The sequence below is a fragment of the Zootoca vivipara genome, chromosome 5, assembly GCF_965207765.1.
Source record: "Zootoca vivipara chromosome 5, rZooViv2.hap1.1, whole genome shotgun sequence".
NCBI classification, from domain to species: Eukaryota; Metazoa; Chordata; class Lepidosauria; order Squamata; family Lacertidae; genus Zootoca; species Zootoca vivipara.
The window spans coordinates 76,772,882-76,800,204 of NC_142588.1; the positions used below are offsets into that span (position 1 = coordinate 76,772,882).

Below are 27,323 nucleotides of genomic sequence, written 5' to 3' on the forward strand. Positions count from 1 at the left end.
TCCGTTCCGAAGGCACCTTCGTAGGTCGAAAAATTCGTAAGTCGAAAAACGCCATTGGAAACGTGATTTCCATAGGAATGCATTGGGAACGGAAAAATTCGTAAGTCGAAGCAACCCTATCTAAAAATTCGTAAGTCGAAATATCCCTATCTAAAACCGCCGCGGTTTCCTTTCGGATGTCGAGACATTCGTAAGAGCGCAGCCATTACCCCCATTCGTAAGTCGAAAAATTCGGTTGTCGAGTCGTTCATAAGTCGAGGTACCACTGTATAAGCAATTTGTAGGTGTGCATTCACATACTCATACCAGGATAGATACATGTGGGGGATGTTACTGTCTCCTTTTTGCACATCCACTGAATACTTGGAGTCCCTCTGGAACCACCTGAGAAGGGTTTAAACTCATCACTACATCTTGTGACAGTGAATTGCATAAACCTTTCTGAGTTCCTACTATTAAATCAGGCATCCCCAAACTCAGCCCTCTAGATGTTTTGGGACTACAATTCACATCATCCCTGACCACTGGCCCTGTTAGCTAGGGATCATGGGAGTTGTAGGCCAAAAACATCTGGAGAGCTGAGTTTGGGGGTGCCTGTATTAGATCCTCATTCTACCCATGAACTGTATGGAGGTCTGATTGAAAATTCACTAAATGTAATGTGTATGAGGCAGCATAAGAGTCTGCATCAATGTCAGGTCATACAAAGAAATGTTTGTTACAGTCTGTTGTTTTTAAGGGGACATTTTGTTCTACATTTGCATCTACATTGTTTACTATGGCTTAGCAATCTATAAAGTATCTAACTTGGCTTAAGAATCCTCTAGTTAGCTAATATCACACATGTGGAATTCTCAGAATAGAGGATTCTGTGCTGTCTCGCCAAAGCCAGCCCCCAAGATTTCATCCCCAGAGATCCTCTTCAGGGGGTACAACATTGTATTCTGCTTGTTTATGTCTAGGCTGACCTCCAGAACAATGTGGTTTTCCAGGCAAACTGTTTGCTGGAAAGTAAGACTAATGGAACAAGCATGAAATGTTTCAGTTATAGCCTTCATACTATGTACAACTATGAGATATGTCTCCAACCTCTAGGAAAAGAATCTTCAATAAAACTAATTACTGGTGAAAATTGTGAATAGGTTTCACTCCAAGATGTTCTGCCCAAATGTTCTGCCAGTGTGGTGTAGTGGTTGAGCGGTAGACTCATAATCTGGTGAACCGGGTTCGTGTCTCTGCTCCTCCACATGCAGCTGCTGGGTGACCTGGGGCTAGTCACACTTCTTTGAAGTCTCTCGGCCCCACTCACCTCACAGAGTGTTTGTTGTGGGGGAGAAAGGGAAAGGAGAATGTTAGCCACTTTGAGACTCCTTCGGGTAGTGATAAAGCGGGATATCAAATCCAAACTCCTACTCCTACTCCTCCTCCTCCTCCTCCTCCTCCTCTTCTTCTTCTTCTTTTTCTTCTTCTTCTTCTTCTTCTTCTTCTTCTTCTTCTTCTTCTTCTTCTTCTTCTTCTTCTTCTTCTTCTTCTTCTTCTTCTTCCAAGGAAGGAAGACTACATCCTCATGCTAATGAGGCTTCCTCAAACTCGGCCCTCCAGATGTTTTGAAACTACAACTCCCATCATCCCTGACCACTGGTCCTGTTAGCTAGGGATCATGGGAGTTGTAGGCCATCACTACCTTCGGGTAGTGATAAAGCAGGATATTTAATCCAAACTCTTCTTCTTCTCTAGGGTGGTATTCAGCTAACATTCACTCAGAGCAGACCTTCAACGGGTCTACTCTAAGTAAATCATCATAGCCCTAGAATTTTGACATTTAGAAAATATTTCATAAACTTGCCCGCTATGCCCAGAAACTGTTCTAAGTGCCTTTCATACATTATCTCAGCAATATTTACAGCAAGCTTGAGAGGTAGGTCAGTATTAAAATCTCCCTACTGCCAATATAGGAAGAGATGGGACCTCAGAGGCAACCTGCATAAAGCTATCTAGCCCAAAGTGATTAGCATTCTGCTCTCCCTAAAGGACTTGCGCTAAAATAAATTCTACAGGAGGATCTCTATGTACAGTGATTTTAGTGGTTCTGAAAAAGCTTTGAGCAATGGTGAAAAGTTGCTTGGTGAGCCCTGATATGAACCTTCCTAAGAGCGAATGGTCATAATCAAGATGTATGGCCCTGGAAAAAAAAATCCTACACTGGATCATTTCCAAAGAGCCCATCAATATCATCATGCACTTTCAACATTGCATATCTTGGCAAAGGGCTGTCTTAAAAATGGACGAATGGCAGTGAAAATAAAAGGTGTAAGGGCTGGAAGAGCCAAATCAGATATGGCAGATCAAGCCTCGCTTACAATGAAAAGGAATTCAGTTCATCCGGCTATTAAGAAAAATAAACAACAAAAAAGGAGACGATACAATGAAAATTTCATGCCTTGTTACTCTCAAGAATTGTGGTTGGGAGGTTTCGGTAGATATGCATTTTCTGTTTGTTGTTAAGTTGACCATGGTTGATTTCTAAGATGAAATCACTATGTATTAAAATTCTTCATTCACATTTGAATGACCTGAATCTTTGGGATCAGCAGGGGGCCGGGGCATTGTAATACTGCATGGTTTAAATTAACACATGGTTTTAATTACATCAGATATATGCAAAATTCCCCATGTCAAAGGATTCAGGCCAACAATTACTGTATGAAAAATCACTTCCCTATAAGTACAGTAACTGCAGGTTTCCTAAAGGAATGAATTATTGTCGACACACAAATTTGCAAATTACACTGTAAACTCAAAATAATCTTTGATATTTGCATCTGACCTCAGAGTCAGGGCTACTTCAAACACTGAATAATTATGAGGTGGAAGAAATGTAAGAAATGGGTTCAGGCTGTACAACCGTTGCGGATCTGTGTGCTTCACTATATACCGTAGGTAAAAAGGTAAAGGACTCCAGTCAAAGGCAACTATGGGGTTGTGGCGCTCAACTCGCTTTCAGGCCAAGGGAGGCAGAGTTTGTCCACAGACAGCATCCTGGGTCATGTGGCAAGCATGACTAAACCGCTTCTGGCACAACGGAACACCGTGACAGAAACCAGAGCTGATGGAAACACTGTATCACAGCAGTACCTATTTATCTACTTGCAGTGGTGTGCTTTCGAACTGCTAGGTTGGCAGAAGCTGGGACAGAGCAACAGGAGCTCAGTCAGTTGCAGGGATTCGAACTGCCAACCTTCTGATCAGCAAGCTCAAGAGGCTCAGTGGTTTAGCCACAGTGTCACCCGCGTCCCTTTCACTATATGGTGCATGACAAGTGTCAATTTTTGAGCGCGTGTACAGTCATTAGCAGGGGTCAGCAACCTAAGGCCCATGGGCCAGAAGTGGCCCATGGAAGTCGTTTGACCGGCCCACGAGCCTCCCCGAACCAAGGTGCCCGCTCACGCGCTGCGCTCACGCGTCGCAGCATGGTGCAGGGATTTGCTTCCGCGTCGCCAAAAATCACACCTGTGCAGGTGCCAAAAATCACAGGTGCGCGCACTCACGTGCGCCCACAATCCAGCCCACAGAGGGATCTCTGTGGGACCGATCCAGCCCAGGAAAGATAAACCTTGCTGACCCCTGGTCATTAGGGTTTACACACAGGTTTCTGTATAGAATGGTACAGTGAAAATATATAAATCTAGAGAAAACTAGAGGTAGAGATGGGCAGCAGATTTCTAAAGAGTCATATCAACTCAAAGGCAGCATTGACCTACCGGTAAGTGCTGCCATTTTCCTATCACCACCATTTCTTCCAGGATAGAACAGCAGATAGCTTATGTGTGCCCCCAGTCCACCTTCACAGCACTGAGTTTCTTCATCCCATGCTCAACTTCAAAGAACCTCACACCATCTATAACGGTTTAAAACAACAACCTGGGAGGCAGCCATTATTCCAGTTCACATACCAGTGACTTCAACTGGAGGGACATATCTGAAGCACAAGCATAAACTACACCTATCAGATGACAGACGACGGATTAAAGCCATGGAGTGTTAAGCTGAATATTTGTAAAAAAAAGTGAAGTAACAGATGGGGAAACAGTAACAAATGGAATCAACCTTCTTGTTAAAGAGCTGAGACCTATTGGCGCTGAACTGGCTTTGTGCATGTTGCAAACACAACTCCAGCAGGAAACGCCAACTCATTTTACGTATAACTTTCTGTTGCTTCAGCTTTTGACAGCACACGAGACAGCTGCCTTGAAGGAAAAGGATTTGTCGTGTCCTGTCATCAATCCTGTGAGCAAACCAGTTTCATAAGACAAGAGATTTACCATCAACAAGAGGAGATTGTTTTAGAGGAGATCCCCAACTGAAAATGGGAGCTGGTCACAGATCTTACTTTGGATCCTTGCCCTTGAAGACCAAATCCTGTTCTTACTTCTGAAATAATAAATCATAGCTCTGAGAGGAAAAAAAACAGGACAATGCTGGTGTAAAACAATACTTGTCCCAAACTTCCAAAACCAGGTTCACACTTTCCCCTGAAGATTTGGGGTGGTGGTGGGGAGAACGTCAGGGAGAGAATCTGCATTGTTCAGGTAGAAATGTAAGTTCCTTCCTCCAATATAAGCCACCCTGATATAAACGAAGTGCTCTTTATGTTACAGCTTATAAGTAACCTGGAGAAAAGCCTCGCACTCTGTCTTTCTAACTGGCTGGAATCCTAAAAGGTGGTGGTCCTGTGAGTGAGTAACAATATAATGCAACATTTTTTAAATATACAAATACCACTTGTTCTATTGCAGTTCTTCAGGGCAGATTAACAAAGTCCTGATAATTGGCAGACATTCGTATTGAATTTAGTGAGACCTGTAAGTTATCTTCCATGGGAAGCTGAAGGAGACTGGGAAATTCATGGATTGCATTGCCTTGCAACTCTGGTCATCACACACACACACACACACGCACGGCTTGCCTGTTAACAGCCTGGTATGAGGAGTTTGGCTGTCTGGCATTGTGGTGGCGCCTCTGCAGGTCACCTATAGGCAGTGCTCCCCCCCCCAAAAAATGTTTAGAGGTACTTTCATTTTGACTCAAGAAAACCACCCTATTTGTAGTTCAAATCAGGGGAAATAAATACAGTAAATGGAGAAAAGTACAAAGAACATGCATCACCTCATATTACACAACTGACAGCTCACAGTAAATTCCACATTGGCATGAGGTTGTGTGCACTAACATCATCCCGACTTTCATCAGTAAAACACCACACATCCACATTCCACACTGCTTCACACATTAAACACTCGCTTCAGTCTGAGACTCAGGAAACACTGGGAAAGGAAAGGAAGCTGCCATCGGGGGTAGCAATGGAACTGGTGATTCACCACGCTAGAGAAGAAACTAAATTTTAAAAAAATGAGTTCTTCTCCTGTTAGATTCACAAAATGTTTAGGGGTAAGGGTCCCACTGCACACACCCCCCCAGCAAAAAGCACTGCCTATAGGCAAGATTTGGCCTGCAAATATAGTCTTTAAAATAAAGTCACTATGAAAAACAGCCAAGGAAGGGGTGATGGCATCAAAAGAGGCCAGGTTTAAATTAGAAAGGTGTCTGGAAGTATACTTATGTTAAGTGGCTTTGCAGCCTAGCAACGTGGCCAAGCAGATAGATTATATGCCATAGATTATATTGATCCATTTTGCATAGTCCTCAACAGTGCTTTTTTCTGGGGGTAAACAGTTTGGGAATCTTTGTCCTTTTACTGTATTTATTTTTCCTGATTTGAACTATAAAATGGTGGTTTTCTTGAGTCAAAATGAGAGTACCCCTAAACATTTTTATTTATAGAAAAAAGCACTGCTCCTCAACCATCTTGATTTGACAGGTACATCCTAGAATTACAGAAGCCACCCGGCTTCCCTTTGGATCCTGGAATGTCCTGGTTTTTCAGTCCAGCACTCTAGCGCAAGTCACTTGGCTTCTGCCAGAGAGCCAGACCAAAAGATGCTCATTATTGGTTGTGTGTGAGAATCAGCTGGCTCCCATGAGAGCTTGAGATGAAAAAATGAGTGTCCCATTTTTGATCAGAGCGATGTTGGAGGTTATGCATATTGAGAACATTTTATTTGTCAGCCGGCTTCTCTCTATAATCTTATCATATATGCTTTGTCTGCAGAATAACTCCTCCCAACCTCCTTTGGGCTTCCAGAACACTTCTTTCCCCTGTGGGTTGCCTTTAGAGATACATATGGCATACACTTCAATTTTCTGATACAATGCTATTAGTAATTAATATTTTCATCACGTTTACCAGGTCCTACGGGACCGCCTCTCCTGGTATGCCCCACGGAGGACCTTAAGGTCCACAAACAACAATATTCTGGAGATCCCAAGCCATAAGGTGGCTAGATTGGCCTCTACTAGGGCCTTTTCAGTATTGGCCCCAACTTGGTGGAACGCTCTTTCACAGGAGACCAGGGCCCTGCGGGATTTGTCATCTTTCCGCAGGGCCTGCAAGACAGAACTGTTCCACCTGGCCTTTGGGTTGGACTTAGTCCGACCCCTGTGTTTTCCTCCCTCATGGCTTGGATTTATGGACTACTTAAAATGAGGCTGCATTTTAAATTTTAATACTGTATTTTAATCTGTATTTTAATTAATTGCTTTTTATGTTTTATTGGAATTTTATTGGTGTGAGCCAATTTTAATTTTAATTGGTGTGAGCTGCCCTGAGCCCGGTTTTGACTGGGGAGGGCGGGGTATAAATAAATTATTATTATTATTATTATTATTATTATTATTATTATTATTATTCTGCCATTTGTAGAATTTAAAGTCCACTAAGTTTCCATTACATCTATTTTTTATTCTATCCAGTATTTTGGCTCCCACTGCAAACATAAGGCTGCTTTTCATATTTATATTGTCAGTGGCATCTGTGTTGCATCTTATCATATGTGTGATTTCCCATCTCCTCTTGACCTTTTATAATCTGCTTAATACTAGTGATGAGGATCTCATGCAATTTAAAAGGGATTACTGCACATTAGCCGCATATGACAACAAAAAAGACTTGTCCTCATCGGACATATATTATCACACCAGGTATGAAGCGAACTGTGTTTGCACAGAGGAGTTGGTCTTGCTTTACTTCATACAAAACTCACTCATTGGTGAGCATGCTAGGGATAGATGAAATAAAATAATTACATATCTCTATCCTTACAGGTTTTGTGCTATTTTATTGTAAGAGTGAATGCTTTTAAAATACTAGGCACATGCCCAGTCAAAGTTGAGCACACTTAAAATCCAATGATTTTGCTGAAATTAAGGGCATTCCCATTGGAATCAATAGTTTAATTCTGACAGGTTGTTGTCCATAGTTTGTGCTGTTTTCTCTTCTTTGGACACACTGACATTTTTAAGGAAGGCTTTGAAAATTGTATTTAACATGGGTTGTGGGTTGTTTTTTTGTATGCTTGCACTTAAAATGGCTATTTGCATCGAGTGCAAGGAACAGGACTTATTAGAAGTTCAATAAAATGTAACCATTTAAAGAGCTCAGCATATGAAAACATTTAAAACTTGCTTTGGGAAGCAAGTACAGCAAAGTGTTTATGAAGTTGAGTGGCGTAGAGCTAATAGACAGCTATTTGAAAAACAGCTGGGTATATCACATTAATGAAAATATACCCCAGTGGAAAGTGAAATGAGATGTTTGCTGGGATTTTAAGGTATTAGATGTGAGACAGGGAGACTGGTGCTCATTGTTATGCTTGTAGCAGTTACAATAGGCTTTTCTAAAACTTTTATAATCCAATATTCAGCCTTAGCTAATGTTTATTGGGTTTATTAAGAAAGCAGACTTGAAAAACATCTGCTTTGTTAAAAAGTGTAGCATGTAGCTATATCAATACAGTTATAGAGTTGTGTCCAACACAGCAGATTTTCATTCGCACTTCCTCATCTTATTATTTCTCCTGCCGCCTCTTAAAATCTGCTCCAGAGGGGTGGGGGCCCCCTCCCCAAGCAGTGTTTAGGGGTACATGGGAAAGGAAAGTCCCATTGTGGTAGAACTGGACACAACCCACAGACCAATACCATTTTATCTGTTTCATTAAACATCTCCTGCAACCTCAAACTATGAATTTATAGTTGCCAGTAATTTATTTATTTATCTTATTTCATAAAATGTATACATCACTTGATTGTAAAAAAACCAACACAACACAAACCCAAAACCCTCAAAGCGGTTTACACAAAGAAACAATGAACAATTTGTGAAGCAAGAAATAGAATGTGACTATTTGGGTACCCTTCAAAGAGTGAAAGGTCTGAGCAAATGGGCAAATTTCTTACAAGTAGCACCAAAAAGCTGGTTCTGCCATAAATTTGCTAGGCGGCATTATGCAAGCTTCTGTTTTCTCATCCTTTGGTTACTGATATGGCAAAAATTTGAAGAGGGCTACTCTAAGGATTAATGAGATAAATTAGATGAAATACTTGGAACACTATATATGTATATTACTATTAACTTTGGGTACAATCTAAAGGTGTAAGAGGTAAACATTTCAGTGCACACCAGAGTTGTTCTGTAGTTTTCCTTAGCTTCCTCTGCTAAGCACCCAAATTGCTTTGTCAACTTTATAGTTGACAAAGAAGTTTGGGGTATTTGAGAGCGGCTGAATGGGAAAACACCTGTGGGGTATAATCGCTATTTTTTAAATGTATCCTTTCTTTCTGTAGTATGTGAGCCAAAGTCCCTCAAAGTAGTAGAAGTAGAACCATACTGCTATATGATGGAGTCACACTTACTTCCCAGAAAACAGACCTTTTTATCCTTTCCCTTCTCAGGTACCTTAATAAGCTGGCTGAAATGAGATTTCTTAGCATCTCTTCTACTGCTTGCAAGATAAACTCTTTGCTGGCCACTGGAATCTCTCCCATGTATCCAGTGTTCAATGGACATGTGTACATTGAGGGACAGTGTTGTTTCAGGAAGTCCCACACCTGCACACTATGGCACGACAAGCTGTTTTCAAACATTTGTGCTGTCCTACAGAACTCACATATGAGCTGGCAGCCCACATTTAGGGTCTCCAGCATTTAGAGAAGAGTCTCCTCCTGAAACTTCAACGATTATAAAATCCTCCAATAACTGATCTACACGACCCATCATCTGAGCACAGCTAATAAGAAAACACCATCCTTTAATAAATGTGTCTAAGGTACATTTTATCATATGCAGTGGACTTGTAGAGTAGCTAAGGGATATTGGGAGATGATACATAATGAAATGGAAAAAAATATTAAGAGGACTCTCCCCCCAAATACCAGAATCTTTTCTTCTAGGGATAATTGGACCAGATGCAGAGGCGGAGAAAGGTGGGTGCAGTGAGGGCGGGCCGCCCCAGGTGCCATACCTGAGGGGAGGTGACATCATAGAATCATAGAGTTGGAAGAGACCACAAGGGCCATCCAGTCCAACCCCCTGCCAAGCAGGAAACACCATCAAAGCATTCTTGACATATGCCTGTCAAACCTCTGCTTAAAGACCTCCAAAGAAGGAGACTCCACCACACTCCTTGGTAGCAAATTCCACTGCCAAACAGCTCTTACTGTCAGGAAGTTCTTCCTAATGTTTAGGTGGAATCTTCTTTCTTGTAGTTTGAATCCATTGCTCCGTGTCCGCTTCTCTGGAGCAGCAGAAAACAACCTTTCACCCTCTTCTATATGCCATCCCTTTATATATTTGAGCATGGCTATCATATCACCCCTTAACCTTCTCTTCTCCAGGTGCACATTGCCACGCCCGCGGTGGCCACGCACCCCCCCGGGCGCTTGCCCGTCCCCCTCGGACATTTGCCCCACCTCTGGGATGCTAGCCCCACCCCCGGGTGCACTCCGCCTCTGACCAGATGTACCAAAGAGTAAAAAAAAATTGTTTGTGTATGTGACTGCAGCAGCGAGAATATTATATGCCCCAAAACCGTGGGAGGAGGCAGTACCCACGAAAGGGGAGTGGCAGTTGAAATTGATGGAGTATGTAGAATCAGCAAGTTTGACTAGTAAATTTAGAGAACAAAATGAGATAGCCTTCCAGGAGGATTGGAAAATGTCTGTTGTTGTTTTTCTTTAAAAAAACAATATTGTAAACATAGTACGCTAGCAGGTGTGGAGTAAGTTCAGAAGTAAAAGTTAACTTGAGAATATAGTTGAGAAAAGAAGGTGTTGATTAACTATAATACACAGCATCAAAAGATAACCATGGAAGGGTAGAAGGGAAGTCATTTTTTTAATTGAACGTTTATTGGAAAATGTATGATTGTATTTTCCCCCTGAAAAATTATAAATAAAATCTTTTTTGAAAGAAAGACATCTGATTGTTAAATACTTTTCAATTACAGGTAGGTAGCCGTGTTGGTCTGACGTAGTCGAAACAAAAAACAAAAAATAAATTCCTTCCAGTAGCACCTTAGAGACCAACTAAGTTTGCCATTGGTATGAGCTTTCGTGTGCATGCACACTTTTTCAGATACACTGGAACAGAAGTGTGCATGCACATGAAAGCTCATACCAATGACAAACTTAGTTGGTCTCTAAGGTGCTACTGGAAGGATTTTTTTTTTTACTTTTCAATTGATATACTAAATGTGTGACCATATCACATCTAAGATGCCACACATATTCATTAATGTGCTATGTCACCGAGATAAAGGAACAAAAGAACTGGGGTTACCTGCTCTCGGCGGTTGCGTCGTTTTCCAGCTGTTGGATAAGAAGTTTCGCTATGGCTGTGAAACTGTTGCTCATACGATAAATGTCTCTGCTCTGGATGCCCAGGATATTGGAGAAGGTGTCTGTGATGTGCTTGATCTCCAGCAGAAGAATATGGTGAAATGAATGCTCCATGTTAGCCAGCTGATTAACCAAGTAGATCAGGCAGATCCTGGCTCTTTCCTATTCAGTTGATAAAAAGATGGTGTTTTAAAGTGAACGCTGTTAGTTTCAATACTTGTGACTACTTTACCAGAAAAATAAAATCCACAGAACATTTGTGGGGGAGGAATTCGAACCACTTGAGCATTTGCGTGAAAAATAAAAACCCCAAGTACAGCTGGGATAAACATGTTGCACACACTTAATGAATGTCGTTGTTTAAATAACTCAAGCAAAATGTGTATAAAGCTAGAAGGGGGAAGCAAAGACCCCATTCAAATTCTCTAGTGTCTTGTATATTGTACACTGGCTAAAAAAAATGAGGAAAGTGATTGGCAACTATATATCCTAATTAGGGAATGAGGTTGTAGTGCTCTTCTAGCTTAGTAAGATTGGAAGAAGAGGCCACGAAGAAAGGAATACGATTCCAATGGGCGAACAGGCCAATAACAGTAGGAACTGCCACAAGTACAACATCTGTACAGTGGAACCTCGGTTTATGAACACCTCGGTTTATGAATTTTCAGTTTATGAACTCCGTGGACCGTCTGGAACAGATTAATTCACTTTCCATTACTTTCAATGGAAAAGTTCGCTTCAGTTTATGAACGCTTCAGTTTATGAACAGACTTCCGGAACCAATTGTGTTCATAAACCGAGGCACCACTGTAAATGTAAAAGAAAAGACGGGCAGTCTATGCCATTTCTCTGATGAAAATAGGGGCGTCCCACTCCATAATGATAATTTTACTATTTATACTCCACACATCTTACTGGGTTGCCCCAGCCACTATGGGCAGCTTCCAACATATATAAAAACATAATAAAACTTTAAACAGTAAAAAACTTCCCTAAACAGGATTGCCTTCAGACGGCTCATGCTTATTTACTCATATGTAACTCCCAGAATGGGACTTACTCGCAAGCAGCATACATAGAATTGTGCCTTAGATTTCCTCTCCAGTATCAGCCATGAAAGTCTAGCAATAGGTAGACACAGGGCCAAGCTACATGTTACACAGGGGATCTGTAGGTGGATCTCCTAGCATATTTTCTTTTACTCAAATGGAAACATGGGGAACTGTCGATTTTGTCATGCAGTGGCTGTTTTCCCAATCAGGAAATACAGAAGCAGCTGCTGATATATAGATAGTGATTGAAGGTGTGAAAAACGACCCACCTACTTCCTAATGGGAGTCAACTCCAGTGTTTTGAACTGAAAGACAGTTGGGGCAGCCAGCTTTTTGATAAAAAAACAACAACACCTGTGGAGAATAAATGAGCTATGGCCAGAAGAAGCTACCATAAAACGTTTGACAACCCCAACAGTCTTTCAGCTCAAAACCCTGGAAATGAATCCCATTAGGAAGGAGGCAATATTGAAGTATGAGTACAATGAGGGTGTAAGAAAGACCTTGCTAATTCATTCCTCAGAAACAGCAGAGAGGACATAGAATATAGATCTCAAGAAGTGGGCTTCAAAAAATAGAAAGTTTGCATTTTAAAGGCAGCTGGTATATTTGGAAAGTCATGATTTTATACTACCCATCTCTGCACTTTTTCTTTAGGGTCAGAGAGATCAAGACATAAAAGAGACCTTAAGTAATATTTTTGCTAAAAAACATTTCTGTTTCCCAAACAATATATGCAGTAGACTCAAGCGGGCCGGGAAGCATCATCCAGCCCTTTCCTACTTTGATCTAGCTGGCAGAAATCCAGAAGTGCTGAAGTTCTGCTATGCATCTAGAGGGAATTGTCAAGGAATAATGAACTATACCATTATAGGATATGGAATTAATATGCACACGTGTGTGCACAAAAAGTCTATAAAAAAACATTCTCACCAACTTAAAAGCAATAATCTTTAGCAAGACCAAGATCAGAAGTCTCTTGTAAAACTAATGCTTGCATTTTAGTTACCATTGTTATATTATAGGTTTGGGTTTTGAGTGGGTAGGTTTATGTTCCTTATGGGAAGCAGATTTTATATTTTTATGGTATACAATTACGTTTGTTGACAGGGGAGTGATGTTCATATAAAGTGTTGCAAACGCTTAAGCTATTTTACTGCATGAAACGATATAAGGAAACAGCAGAAGACAAATGTGGAGTGACTCTAGATTTATCTTGGTAAAGTTATCGCCACTATTGGGCATTATAAAGGGTTGATCATTCAACTTTGGAGAATTGATTCAACAGACATTGCATTGTAAGATCTTTGCAAGAGGTTCCTACAAGATAAACCAAATTCAATAGCCAGTCATGAGGAACTTTAAGAACACAGGAAGATCTCTGCTGGGTCAGCTCAATGGCCCATCTACCGTAGTCCAGCATCCTGTTCTCATAGGGGCCACCCAGATACCTGTGGGAAATCCTCAAGCAGGAGAACACTCTCTCCATTGCTCTAAATGGAGGGGTCCATGTTTTTAGCGGAGACTTCATGCTTCAGACCCAATGCGTAGACAATGGGAGCTAGGGCCAGCAGGGGTTGTCCCAGCAAAGTGGGGCAGTAAATTTGTGAAGGGGGGAGGAGGAGGGGGCATCCTATTGCATCATGCACATCATAGCTACAGGTAAAGAGGGGTGGGAGTCAAGTATGTTTTAAATTACTTATTTTAACCAGGCTGTTGCTTCGGCCCAAGCCAACAGACAGGCAAAGAGGCCTCACCTCAAGAAATAAGAAGAAATCCAGCAGCAAACAGCCAAGAGGGTGGCTTCCACCTGGCCGCCCCTTTAAATAGGCCAAGAGCAGGTTGGGTGCAGCTCCCAAGGCCCTACCCCTGATCTGCCTTGTGGGCAAAGGTAAAGGTAAAGGGGCCCCTGACCATCAGGTCCAGTCGTGTCCGACTCTGGGGTTGCGGCGCTCATCTCGCTCTATAGGCCGAGGGAGCCGGCGTTTGTCCGCAGACAGCTTCCGGGTCATGTGGCCAGCATGACAAAGCTGCTTCTGGCGAACCAGAGCAGCGCACGGAAACGCCGTTTACCTTCCCGCCGGAGCGGTCCCAATTTATCTACTTGCACTTTGACGTGCTTTCGAACTGCTAGGTGGGCAGGAGCTGGGACCAAGCAACGGGAGCTCACCCCGTTGCAGGGATTCGAACCGCTGACCTTCTGATCAGCAAGCCCTAGACTCTGTGATTTAACCCACAGCGCCACCTGGGTCCGTCAATACCTGAGAGGCCATTGCGGCCGGAGGTAGGTAGTGCCAGGTGTCCATCGGCAACACCATCAGAGAGAAGAGGATTAAAGCAAGAAGAAGTCAAGGATCTGGACGTTTTATGGCAGAAAATTAAAGATGAATTAAGACAAAATGAGAAACGCATGGAAAAGAAGTTAGGGGAAGTACAGGATAATCTAGATAAAAAATTTGAAAAAGGTGGAAGGGGCAGTGGGGGACCTCACAACAAAAATAAAGGATTTAACAGTGAGATCCAAAGTAACTGATGAAGCGGTGAAGAAAAATCAGAAAGAAATTAGAGATGTCAAGAAACAATCGGATAAGGTGAAAGAAAAAGTTGATAAATTAGATAAGGCCCATGAACAGATGTTGGATAATTTGGCAATGATGGAAATGAAGCAAAAACAATTAAATCTGAAATTAAGAGGTATACCAGAGGAACAAGATGAAGATATTAAAGCAAAAATCACCACAGAACTAGCGAAATGGATGGAGAAAACAGACGAAGAAGTGAGTAACTCCATTGTCACTGCATTTAGGATTAGAGTAAAATCGGCCAAAGCCAGAGCAAGAAAAGCACCAGGAGATTGCTTGGTGATCTTCAATTCAATGGAAATGAAGAATGAGATTTTGAAATTAAGTTTTACTAACAAGTTAATTATCGGAGGAAGACCCATAATCGTCTTTAAAGAAATACCGGGAAGGTTCCTTCGCAAACGGGACGCGTATAAATCAATGGTGTCTCTACTGAGGAAGAACGGAGTACAACATAAGTGGGAGTATCCCGAAGGAATAATGTTCTATTACAAAGAGAAGAAACATATATTGACGAGTATGTTAGACATCGGGAAATTTCTAAGGAAATATGAGAAGTTCCTGGGGCCGTTGGAACCAAGTTTAGCAATTTTGGCTGCAGAGACGGAGGAAGAAGAAGAAGACGTTAGACCAAAGAAGAAAAAAGAGAAAAAGAGAGAAGAAGAGGAAGAAGATAAAGAAGAAGGAGAATCGGGGGAAGAATCTAAACCAGAGGAGGAGGAGGAAGAGGATAAAGATAGTAATAAAATACCCATCCAAGACTAAATCAGATCTTGTAACAGAATTTGAACATGGCACTCAAGGTGTTGTCATGGAATGTAAATGGATTAAATGATAAGAAGAAAAGAAATAAGATTGAACATATTTTGAAGAAAAGGAGTCTGGATGTGATTTGTTTGCAAGAAACTCATGTAGCGAAGAAACATAGTCATATTTTAATCAATAAAGGATTAGGAAAAGAGTTTATAAATTCAATTGCTAATAAAAAGAGAGGAGTAGTCTTTTATGTGAAAGAGAAATTGGATCCGAAATTGATCTCGAGAGACGAAGAGGGAAGAGTGATCGTTGTACAGATAACATTTTATGGAGAAAAAATGTTTTTGGTTGGAATTTACGCACCGAATGAAAACAAGGCAGAATTTTTTAAGAAGTTGGAGGAAGATTTAATGGAATACATGGATCAAAAGATTATCTTGTTAGGTGATTTTAATGGAGTGGCGATACCTGAATTGGACAGAACAAAAAAGAGGAAGCATGATGGAAAATTACCTAAATCGTTCTTTGAACTTACGGAAAATCTGGGGCTAGTAGATGTATGGAGAGTGAAACACCCGACGACGAAACAATTTACCTTTTTTTCAGAACCAAACCAAAGTTCGGGAAGAATTGATCATATGTGGATTTCTAAAGAATTAGTACCCAGGACAACAAAAAGTGAAATAACGCCACGGACATTGTCGGACCACAATCCAGTATTCTTGGAGATGAGAGGGAAAGAACAGAATTCCTTTAGATGGAGAATGAATGAAGAAGTGTTGGAAAATAAAGAAACTGTGGAAAAAGCAAAAGAAATCTTGAAGGATTATTTCCATTGGAATTTGCATAAAGAAACTGGAATAGATATAGTCTGGGACGCAAGTAAAGCAGTAATGAGAGGCTATTTAATACAAAAAAACAGTTATTTAAAGAAAAATAAAGAAAAGAAGAAAGAAGAAATTCTGAGACACCTCATGGAGAATGAGAAGAGGCTGATCGACAAACCGTACGATCAGCAAATTAAGAATAATATAAAGATGTTGCAAACACAATTCTCCATGTTGGTGAATCAGGAAATAGAGTGGAAGATAAAGCAGATGAAACAAAAGAATTTTGAATCGGCAAATAAAACAGGGAAATGGTTGGCCTGGCAACTGAGGAAAAGACAAAATCAAAATATAATAAACAAAATTAAAGTTCAGGAAGAAATAATTGAAGACCCAAAAGAAATCAGAAGGGCCTTTCAAAATTATTATAAAAACCTGTATAGTAAAGGAAAAGAAGATGCTAGAAAGATAAATGAATATTTGGAGAAACATAAGTTAAAGCAAATTATGGAAAAAGAGAAGAATATATTAAATGCCTCAATAACTGCACAAGAAATCCAGAATGCGATAAAGAAGATGAAGCAAGGAAAAGCGCCAGGACCGGATGGACTATCGGCAAAATATTATAAAGTACTGAATGGACAGTTGATCCCTGTATTAGTGGAAGTAATGAATAACATACTTCAAGGAGGAAAGACCCCAAACACATGGAAAGAAGCTTATATAACTTTGATACCGAAGCATGGTTCAGATGGTTTAGACGTAAAAAACTACAGACCAATTTCATTATTGAATAATGACTATAAGCTTTTTGCAGATATAATGGCAACAAGATTGAAAGAGATCTTGAAGGACTTGATCCATAAAGACCAAGCAGGTTTTCTACCTAACCGACAATTAAAAGATAATGTAAGACATATTATAGACGTGATAGAATTCTTGGAGGTTAGGATAGATAAACCTGCGGCGCTGATGTTCATTGATGCAGAGAAAGCTTTTGATAATATATCTTGGCATTTTATGAAAAAGAACCTGGAAAAGATGAAGGTAGGGGGATGTTTCCTGAATGGGATTGAAGCAATATATTCGGAACAAAGAGCAAAATTGATAGTAAATAATGTTTTGACAGATGAATTTGAAATCACAAAGGGGACCAGACAGGGATGCCCGCTGTCCCCGTTATTGTTCATTACGGTCTTGGAAGTGCTATTAAACAGAATTAGAGAAAAACAATCCATCAAAGGAATTAAATTAGGTGCGAAAGAATTCAAACTGAAAGCATTTGCAGATGATGTAGTTGTAACTTTAGAGAACCCCAAAGAAAGTGTTGCTGAAGTGATAGAAGTGATTGAAGAATTTGGACAATTGGCAGGATTTAAAATGAATAAACAAAAGACGAAAATGATGATAAAAAATTTTGGTAAAGAAGAGAAGGAAGATTTGCAGCAAAGATATGGTATTGCGATCGTAAAAAAGGTACAATACCTTGGAATATGGATGACAACCAAAAATATAAATTTGTTTAATGATAATTATGAATTGGTATGGAAAGAAATAAAGAAAGATTTAGAGATATGGAATAGGAGGAAGTTGTCATTCCTTGGTAGAATTGCAGCTGTAAAGATGAACGTATTGCCCAAAATGTTATTCTTGTTTCAAACAATACCTATTATAAAGGGGACAAGACAATTCAAGGAATGGCAAAAAGATTTACAAAGATTTGTCTGGCAGGGGAAGAAACCAAGAATAAAATATAAAATATTGGTAGACAAGACCGAAAGAGGCGGATTCTCCATGCCAGACTTGAAATTATACTTTGAAGCGTCATGTCTCTGTTGGATAAAAGAATGGATAACATTGGAAAATACGGACTTGTTGGACTTGGAGGGATTTGACAACAGAGCAGGTTGGCATTCATATCTATGGTATGATAAGAAAAAAACCCATAAAGGATTTACGAACCATGTTATAAGAAGATCGTTATTTGAAGTATGGGAAAGAAATAAAGCCTTGTTAGAGACCAAGACGCCATGGTGGATCTCACCAATGGAAGTGATCATAGTGAAAAAAGTGAATATGGAAGGTGAGAGACCAACATATGAAAATTTTCTAAGACAATCGGAACAAGGTTGGAAACTGAAACCGTATGAAGAGGTGAAAGTATATTTGACGAGTTGGTTGCAATATCATCAAATTAATGATGTATTTGTGCAAGATAAAAAAATTGGTTTTGAGGAGAGAAGGTCCAAATTTCAAACAGAGTTGCTAGGGGGCAGAGTAAAATTGTTGTCCAAAATGTATAACTTGCTGGTAGAGTGGTATACTAAAGATGAGTTGACGAAAGAGGTAATGATAAAATGGGCTAAGGATTTTGGGCATAATATTGAATATGATGCGTGGTTGAAATTATGGAACCAAACAATAAAATTTACAGCATGTACTGCTTTGAAAGAGAATGTTTGGAAGATGATGTATAGATGGCACTTAACTCCAGTGAAATTAGCGAAAATGTATAGAATGAGTAACAGAATGTGCTGGAAATGTAATGAAAAGGAAGGGGACTTTTATCATATGTGGTGGAAATGTGAAAAGGTTAAAGGATATTGGGAAATGATATATAACGAACTGAAAAAGATATTTAAATATACTTTTCCCAAAAGACCAGAGGCCTTTCTGTTAGGACTGATAGGCCAAGAGATAACTAGGGAGGATAGTACCCTTTTCTTATATGCGACAACCGCGGCGAGGACATTATTAGCCCAAAAATGGAAAACCCAGGACTTACCGACAATTGGAGACTGGCAGACAAAGATGATTGAATATGCAGAATTAGCGAGACTGACTAGCAGGATTCGAAACCAGAGGGAGACAAGGTTTCTAAGGGATTGGAGTAAATTTGTGGACTATATGGAAATGAACTGTAAAGGTTTAAAGACACTTGCAGGCGTGAAATAAATCCTACGAATTGACCCTAAAGATTAGATACAAAGGAACTGCGAGATAAGAACTGATTAGAAAACCTTTTGAGGGGAGGGAGGGAAGTCAAGCTCGGCGGAGCATGTTTTTTGGGATGTTTGTATTTTTGAATGTTTGTTTATGTGTTTGTTTGTCTTGTATAATGTTTTAAATGTGTTCATTTTGGAAAATTTAATAAATAATTATATATAAAAAAAGGTGTCCATCCCCTCCTCTGGCCATGCCGGAGGATGGTGGCTGCCTCCATGGACCCACTGCGGCCACGCCATGCAGCAAATGCCACCCACCCAGAACTCCAGGTGAGCACTTATTTGGGGAGAGGTTTTCAGTGACTTCCCAGGGACCAGCCAATCAGTACTGTGCACAGTCATCTTCTGTGCAGAATTGGGGTGTGTGTGTGTGGCTTTTTTCAGCAGAGCTCAACCATGGGGTCTGAGCTCAATGTTTTTGGTCTGAATGCAGTGGGGACACTTTGAAATCACCATCATTATCATGTTGCACTTATCTTCCTCCTATAAACAAGGAAGCAGCAGCAAACCTATGCTACTTGCCTTAAACCTGCCATAAATCATTACTTGTAACAGGCAGGGTGATGTATGAACAAAATCATAGTGATTTTAAGAAAAACGCAGACAATTTGGGGGGAAGGATTTCAGACACAGATTCTCCAAGCAAGATGAATCACTGGACTGAACGCAAAGATAAGGAAAAGGTCAGTATATGTGGGTAGAAACTATTTTATTGCTTGTATTTCTCAACTGGACACTGCAATAAAAAAAGTGACGTCTTTTGCCCTTTTGTTCTCATGCAATGCTTATAACTAAATAATCATGCTTATTATTTTTAATGGGTATTCTAATTATTTGTTTTGCAGAACAACTTCAGCTTTTATAGTGCCAGCTGTGTTTCTTTTTATTTCATCTCCAGTCCATTTTCAAATGAATAATAGACAACAACAAAAGATCACAAATTTAGTGGATTTTTAAAAAGATAAGTAGTTTAGATTTATTTTATTTTAAAACCTCTCTATCTAATCTTAAGTCATTAAAAGCTATATATATAAAAATTAAAGAGTAGGGGAAAAAGAAATACCAGCGCCATATTTTTTTGAAATCTGGGAGGAACAATTGCCTATGAAATCCAAGATTTGAAACTGCAGAGGATAAAGAGAGGAACAAATTGTATATCATTTTTAAGATCAATACATTTCCCTGAGCCATGTGTGAAAACTGGTGGAAGAATTTCATTCTGCAGATGTTTCCTAATCCTGAGCAATGGATTTATTGCCTAAGCGTATGTTCCCATTACAGTTTTGTCCAATGTAAATTATTTGCTTTAAGTAAAGGGGCCAGATGCACTTACATGTGCCACTTGCAGTCACACTGCGTGCACTATGCATTCTATCATTTTGCAATTGTAAACAAGAAACAACAAATTGTGCTATCAACATCCTCCCCTTGCTACGCCTCGGTCAGCCACTACATTGGAGTTGTATGGAGTTTGCAAAAACTTATATGACCAGCCTTTCCCCCTTGAGCTTACCATTTTCCAGGGAAGGCCTCTTGCAGTAGAGCACAACTCTTTTGTATTGTATCTTTGGGAGTTGTACAGTGGTACCTCGGGTTGCTGACCCGATCCATTCTGGGGTGCCTTTCGCACCCCGAAAAGTCTGCAACCCAAGCGACGCTTTCGCACATGTGCAAAAGCGCGCATAACGTTTCTGCACATGCGTCCACCGCGTTTGTATCATGAAAAAACGCAACCCACAGCACACGCAACATGAGGTATGACTGTACTGAGAATGAGAGCCACCCCCTTTCCCATTTTTAGCTCCTCCAAACCAGAGTAGGATTCACTTTGAGAGGCGAGTGCTTTGCAGAGATGGGTCATATGTTGTGCCTCCAGTCTCTGTCAACTAAATGAGGGAACCTCTCAAGGACAAACCAAATGTGACATTAATTCTGAGAATGCAATTTCTGTAGATGGTGAGGTATGAAAGAGTTAAAGTATTGTGAGAGTAGACATGATTTTGTTCTGATGAATCCAATTTTTGCTTTCAAGAATGAAGGTGGTTTTTCATAAAACAGTTATAATTTTAAAGGAATGCAGACCTCACTAATTCATGTAAGCACAACATGAAAGATTTGTGGGTTTGACCATGACCACTAGAATTTTTGCATAAGGCTTTGGAAGTGATGGAAAGTCAATACTCAATAAATCTATATATATATATAAAATTCCCATGGCATTGAGTTTCCCCATCTTTAATAAATAGTGCTAAATAGGGTGCTTTAACTATATTTAAAAGGTAAAGGGACCCCTGACCATTAGGTCCAGTCGTGACCGACTCTGGGGTTGCACGCTCATCTCGCATTATTGGTCGAGGGAGCCGGCGTATAGCTTCCAGGTCATGTGGCCAGCATGATAAAGCCGCTTCTGGCAAACCAGAGCAGCACATGGAAACGCCGTTTACCTTCCCGCTGTAGCGGTTCCTATTTATCTACTTGCATTTTGATGTGCTTTCGAACTGCTAGGTTGGCAGGAGCTGGGACCGAGCAACGGGAACTCACCCCGTCACAGGGATTCGAACCGCCGACCTTCTGATCAGCAAGCCCTAGGCTCAGTGGTTTAACCACAGCGCCACCAGATTACATAGTAATGAGTCAAAGCTGAAAGAAGCACCCTCCTTCTAGTTTCAAACCAGCCCAATCAGAATAGTTAACTACTGTCCCAGACAATTCAAAACTTCAGCAAATTTCAACAAATAAAGGAGCAAGACCAAGGCAAGGACCAACTATCTTTGCCACAGTTAAGCATTCATATCTCAAATATTAACCAGCTAGTCATTAGGATCCAGTTATAAAGTGTGAGGATGATAGATGCTGAACTTGTGCTGGCAAGTTCCCCATTGCTGTTTTCCCCCTTGTCAGTTCCAGAAATATTTTTAAATATCTCATGAAAGGTCTTCCGGATGTCACTGAAACTGGACCTAGTCATGAAAATGCCCCATCTGTGCTTTCCCTTCAAGTAAGCGTTACTCCTAATGTCACAGCCAGGCTGTAATCAAACACCTTACTAAGCCAGCATGTCAAAACTACTTAAGAGAATTCAGCATGGTAACAGAATGTAATGTCAGTGACTAAACATTTAAGCAGATACATTAGGAGGAAATATCATTTTGCCCACCACAGGTATAAGATCTAGGCACAGGCAGTGTAGAGCTCAGCAACTCTGAAGGGATAAAATGGGAGTCTTTCCACTGAATGGCATCTAGCTTACATTTCAGATCGCCTTATAGGACGCATGAGTCTTTTTCAGCCATTCAAATTGCACGTAGCATCAACTCAAGGAGAGCGAGCTGGAATGCACTCACTGTTCCTGTCCACAAACTTCCCCATGTTAACCGGCTTTGTGGATATAATGACTGTGCATGTACACTGTTGGAAGGAGAGCGGGACTGAACCACATCGTGTGTTTTCCTCCTCCCGGGTACATCTTTCAGTTTGGTATTCCAGTGTCCCGTCCTTCTACATTATCTCCCAAGGGAGGGTGCAGATTCTCTGCCTTTACCTCCATTTCACTTTCCTACAATCAGAAGAGACTGCAGCACCAGAGAAAACAACAAACAACTTATTAAGGTCAAAACAAAATAAAAAAATTCCTTCCAGCAGCACCTTAGAGACCAACTAAGTTTGTCATTGGTATGAGCTTTCGTGTGCATGCACACTTCTTCAGATACACACGAAAGCTCGTACCAATGACAAACTTAGTTGGTCTCTAAGGTGCTGCTGGAAGGAATTTTTTTATTTTGTTTCAACTACGTCAGACCAACACGGCTACCTACCTGTAATTAGAACGTATTAAGGTGTTGAAGATTTTGTTCCAAACTCTCCCAATTCTCTCTCCTTACTCAGGAGGGAAGCAAACAGAGGGAAATGACCCAGGGATGCTGACAACCAGCCCATTGACTGTCAGCCGTACCCAGTTAAAGGGCCTGCCTAAAATCTAGAGGGAGCCAGACTCAGTCCTTGGCTAGGATTCAAGACTGGGAAATAATCATGATGGGACAGTATCCAAACAAAGTACTGTATTTACTGGATTAGAAATAGTATCCTGCATGACATAAGCAGCTCAGTGTCTTGGGATGTAGATTCTGTACTCTGTACACAGAACCTACTATGAGCAATGGGAGAAAACCACTAACTATTCATCATAGGTGGGAACAAATGCATTAAAAAAAAATAACCCTACATCTTATTGCATCTACTTCCTGCAATGAACAAAAGCCATTCCGGAATAAAGAAGAGTGTAAAGATAAAGGGACCCCTGGCCATTAGGTCCAGTCATGACCGACTGGGGTTGCGGCGCTCATCTCACTCTATTGGCCGAGGGAGCCGGCGTACAGCTTCCAGGTCATGACTAAGCCGCTTCTGGCGAACCAGAGCAGCGCACGGAAACGGCGTTTACCTTCCCGCCAGAGTGGTACCTATTTATCTACTTGCACTTTGATGTGCTTTCAAACTGCTAGGTTGGCAAAAGCTGGGACCGAGCAACGGGAGCTCACCCCATCACGGGGATTCGAACTGCTGACCTTCTGATCGGCAAGCCCTCGGCTCTGTGGTTTAACCCACAGCGCCACCCGCGTCCTTAAAGTGTCCCTAAAGAAGAGTGTAGTGTACCATGTATTGTTAGCTAAAGAATAATGTTATTAGGTGGCTCATTAATATTGTTTTGATTTTCAAGGGCAAAATATTAATACTGTCTCACTGAAGAGCCATTCTCTCAATATATTGGTTTCAATCCAGAGTGCCCTTGGCATGAATTAAGAGAAATATTAGCCAAGGTGGCTCCAATTTTCTGCTTCAACTGCAACCCAGCACCCCATTCCATGCTGTTCCAGAGAGTACCCCAAGCCCAGGAATAGTTTATCAAGGAGCACAAAGAGCTATAGGTATGGATGGGACCATACTGAGCAAGTGGTGCTGTGCTTGTACTTTTCTGGATTCAAGCTACTGTTTGTGGTGACAGTGCAAAACTCCGTTACAAATAATGAGAGACATCACCACCATGTCATTTTATGCTGGTGAGGCCCTAGGCATATGTTTGAAGTATCTATCACAACGAGGCTTTTGGAAGTGGCATGTGTAGTTTAAACTGGTGTCTGGGAGAAAAGTAGCCCAGCTGAGTGAAGTTGAATGAAGTTCAAAAATCTCTGAACTACACCTGAAAATAGTCCCCCTAATTTCTGGGTGAAATAAAGGTAAATTGGGGGTGGGGAGTAGAAAAATAATAGTTCATCTTCCTGTTCATTCCCTAGCCACCATCCTCCTCTCCTTAGCTTTCATCCAGAAAGTTATGAAGCAGTTATAACCAGAAAGTTATATAAAAATGATAAACCTGAACATGGAGATAACACTCCAAGGCTTATTAGCGTATATGGAGGCACTGCTGGTGCTAATGTCACATAGTCACTTAATCGCTGTTGCAAAGCAATCAGAAGGAAGGAATGTGAGGCATTTCCTGTATCTTCCCTGCTAAAGAAATTCACTCTCTTGTGCAGGCATCCCCAAACTTCGGCCCTCCAGATGTTTTGGACTACAATTCCCATCTTCCCCGACCACTGGTTCTGTTAGCTAGGGATCATGGGAGTTGTAGGCCAAAACATCTGGAGGGCCGCAGTTTGGGGATGCCTGCTCTTGTGACTGGAGCAGCTTGCAGTGGAAAGTATTGGTAGAGGAACAAGTAAAATATGCCTTATGTCTTAACAGCTCTGTGGCTGACGACACAAATTAAACAGGGTAAGTTTTTTTAGTTGTAGAAATACAATTATGGGTGTGGCCCCTGATTTCATTTAGGACCCTATACTTCAGCACAGCAGTTTGCAACTTTCTGAATGCTGAGGAGGTCCCGTCCCCCGTCCCCCCCGATGATGAGCTTGAACTGAAAACCAGAATTGTCATTAGTTTCAACTCAGAATTAAAGAGCAGGTTTTCCTTGGGAAACAACAGGGGCAGGGGGAACCATGCTTAGGCATGAACCGGGAAATTACGGACCTGTACCTAAAAAGCACAGGGCAAATTGTAAGTGTGGATGAATCCTTTAACTAGTTTTTTTCATATTTTTTTTCTAAGTAGTGGCTCAAACCTATACAGAATTTCTATCCATTAGTGAACTAAGCATTGCAATAGCATCGCCTAACCTTCATTCTACAAACAGGTGCCTTTGGAAATCTGGGAGATATTAAATGTTAGTGCCTACCCATATCTATCAATAACTCAATTTCCAGGGAAGATACAAGTTGTAATCCAACAACATATGGAGAGCCATAGGTTCTCTATTCCGGCTTTAGAGGGTAGATATACATTCTTTGTAGAACAAGAAAAGGCAACTAATTTCATAACATAGAAAAAACTTGCAAACGTATATAGATCACATTTCCAGTCTTTCGGGAGCTTAAGATGTGTAGAAAACATCAACTTCTGTTAAGTTGTTCAAAAACACTGAAGACGAATTTAGGAAGCAATGTACTGCAGACAAAGCAAACACAATAAGCACAGCAAATAAAGTTTTGAGGCAGTGTATGCCAACTGCCGAGGTCATTCAAGCTGTTTCTGACTACATTCCACACAGCCTTTGAAGTGTACAAAGAAAGAGAGAGAGAGAGAGAGAGAGAGAGAGAGAGAGAGAGAGAGAGTCACTTAGCCCCATATATCCTCCCAATATCTCTGAGACAAAGTGTGACAGACTTCCAAACTCACCCTTTTTGTCTCATATCATGCCAGGGGAAGCTATATCCTCTTAACTGAGAAAACTTGTGATGCGCTGTACTGATACCTTCTCCTTAAGAATACTAATTAGAATATTCATTAGCCAGGGCAAAAGTTAAAAACAAATGATAAATTACAGTAGTTTATAAAGGAAATTTAAATGGGACATGTAAACAGGATACATAGCTATCTCAAGTAAACGCTTTAAGAGAAGACCACACAGGATATTCAAGGAAACAGGAAAGCAGATATAAAGTTAACACTCAATTGGCACACTAAAATAGGACCTCGGTTTCATTTGGAAATCTGCAATTGGTTCCAAGCAACAATTTTAGAAATACTGAAAACATGGAATTGTTGGAGCTTCTAAAACAGTTCACGTGCTGGGGGAGGGAAGGGAAGGAAACCAGCCACACACACACCCCAACACATTATAGGATAAATTTTCTTTTTCTTTAAACAAGATTAGATGAGAAATGGTCATTGTTATAATGCCAGGGGCCCTGCAGGTTTTCAGGGATACAGCAAACACCACATTCCTAGCATTCCCCCAATTAAACTGGAGTAGAGACAAAACTAGCAAAATAGAATCACATTCCAGCCCTTGCAGGAAAGTGAATTGTGAAAGTCTCCAGGCACAATCAAACATGGAGCTAAGTACGCTTAAGCCCAATGATTTCCCTGTCCCTAGGCACACTTAACTCTGTGTTGGATCATGGCTTTGCAGTTTAAATGACAAACTCATAGAAAGACGCCTCCGTCAAAAGCTGTGTCACAAGGACACAGTTTCTTCATTAAGTTTCTTATTTTTTTATGTGCTCCTATTGCACTGGTTATCTCTTGCCGTACCAGAGACAATGCTTAATACAACGTGCAATAACTTGATAAAGTGACACTGAATTACTCGAGGGTCTCCCTTGGTTCAGCCATCAGAAGTGGGCCTTCAAGTCTGAAGGCAGGTCATTTATCAGGGAGCTTACAATCTGTCTTCTGGTCTTGCCAATAGCTACATTCTCATAAAGTAAGATTTATTACTTGAAGGTGCTGTCAGCAAGCCACCCCATGACAATCTGCAGAACAAAGTATCACAGTCCAGTCTACAGGATACCCAGGAAATATTATGGGGTGAAGCAAGATAGGTAAAAAGAGAAACAATATTGTCCCACAATACTTCTAGGTCAAAATTGCAATAATAATAATAAAAGGTCATGTTTCAAAGGTATCAGATCATAAAATATGAAGAGAAGAGAAGAGAAGAGAAGAGGTCAGTAGAAAAAGAAGTAGGAAATTGTAGTCACAATCATTTTGCAGTTAATTTCATAGGAAATACTTTAAAAAAAAATTCTGGGCACTCCACTAGCATTCTTAAAATCAGTGCCTCTTGAAGTTTGAGGTGTTTCATAACTAATAAAAAAAAACTTACAAATTTTTCATGAAGCTGCACATTTGTTTCATTCTATATTATTATTATTATTATTATTATTATTATTATTATTATTATTATTATTACCAGCGCTTTTTTTCACCCAGAACTCAGTTCCAGCACCTCTCAGCCATTGCCATTGTAAGAGA

The 27,323-nt window shown here is 40.6% G+C and overlaps 1 protein-coding gene across 5 annotated transcripts in view; it reads right to left on the reverse strand.

The window, feature by feature from the left end:
- Positions 1 to 27,323, reverse strand: part of VEPH1 (ventricular zone expressed PH domain containing 1) — a 137,414-nt gene that overhangs the window by 61,740 nt on the left and 48,351 nt on the right. For all 5 annotated transcript variants that reach the window (XM_035133536.3, XM_088669119.1, XM_060274451.2 and 2 more), the window contains exon 7: positions 10,733 to 10,953. In XM_035133536.3, the coding sequence (XP_034989427.3) occupies positions 10,733 to 10,953 (221 nt within the window). The remainder of the gene's footprint in view (positions 1 to 10,732; positions 10,954 to 27,323) is intronic.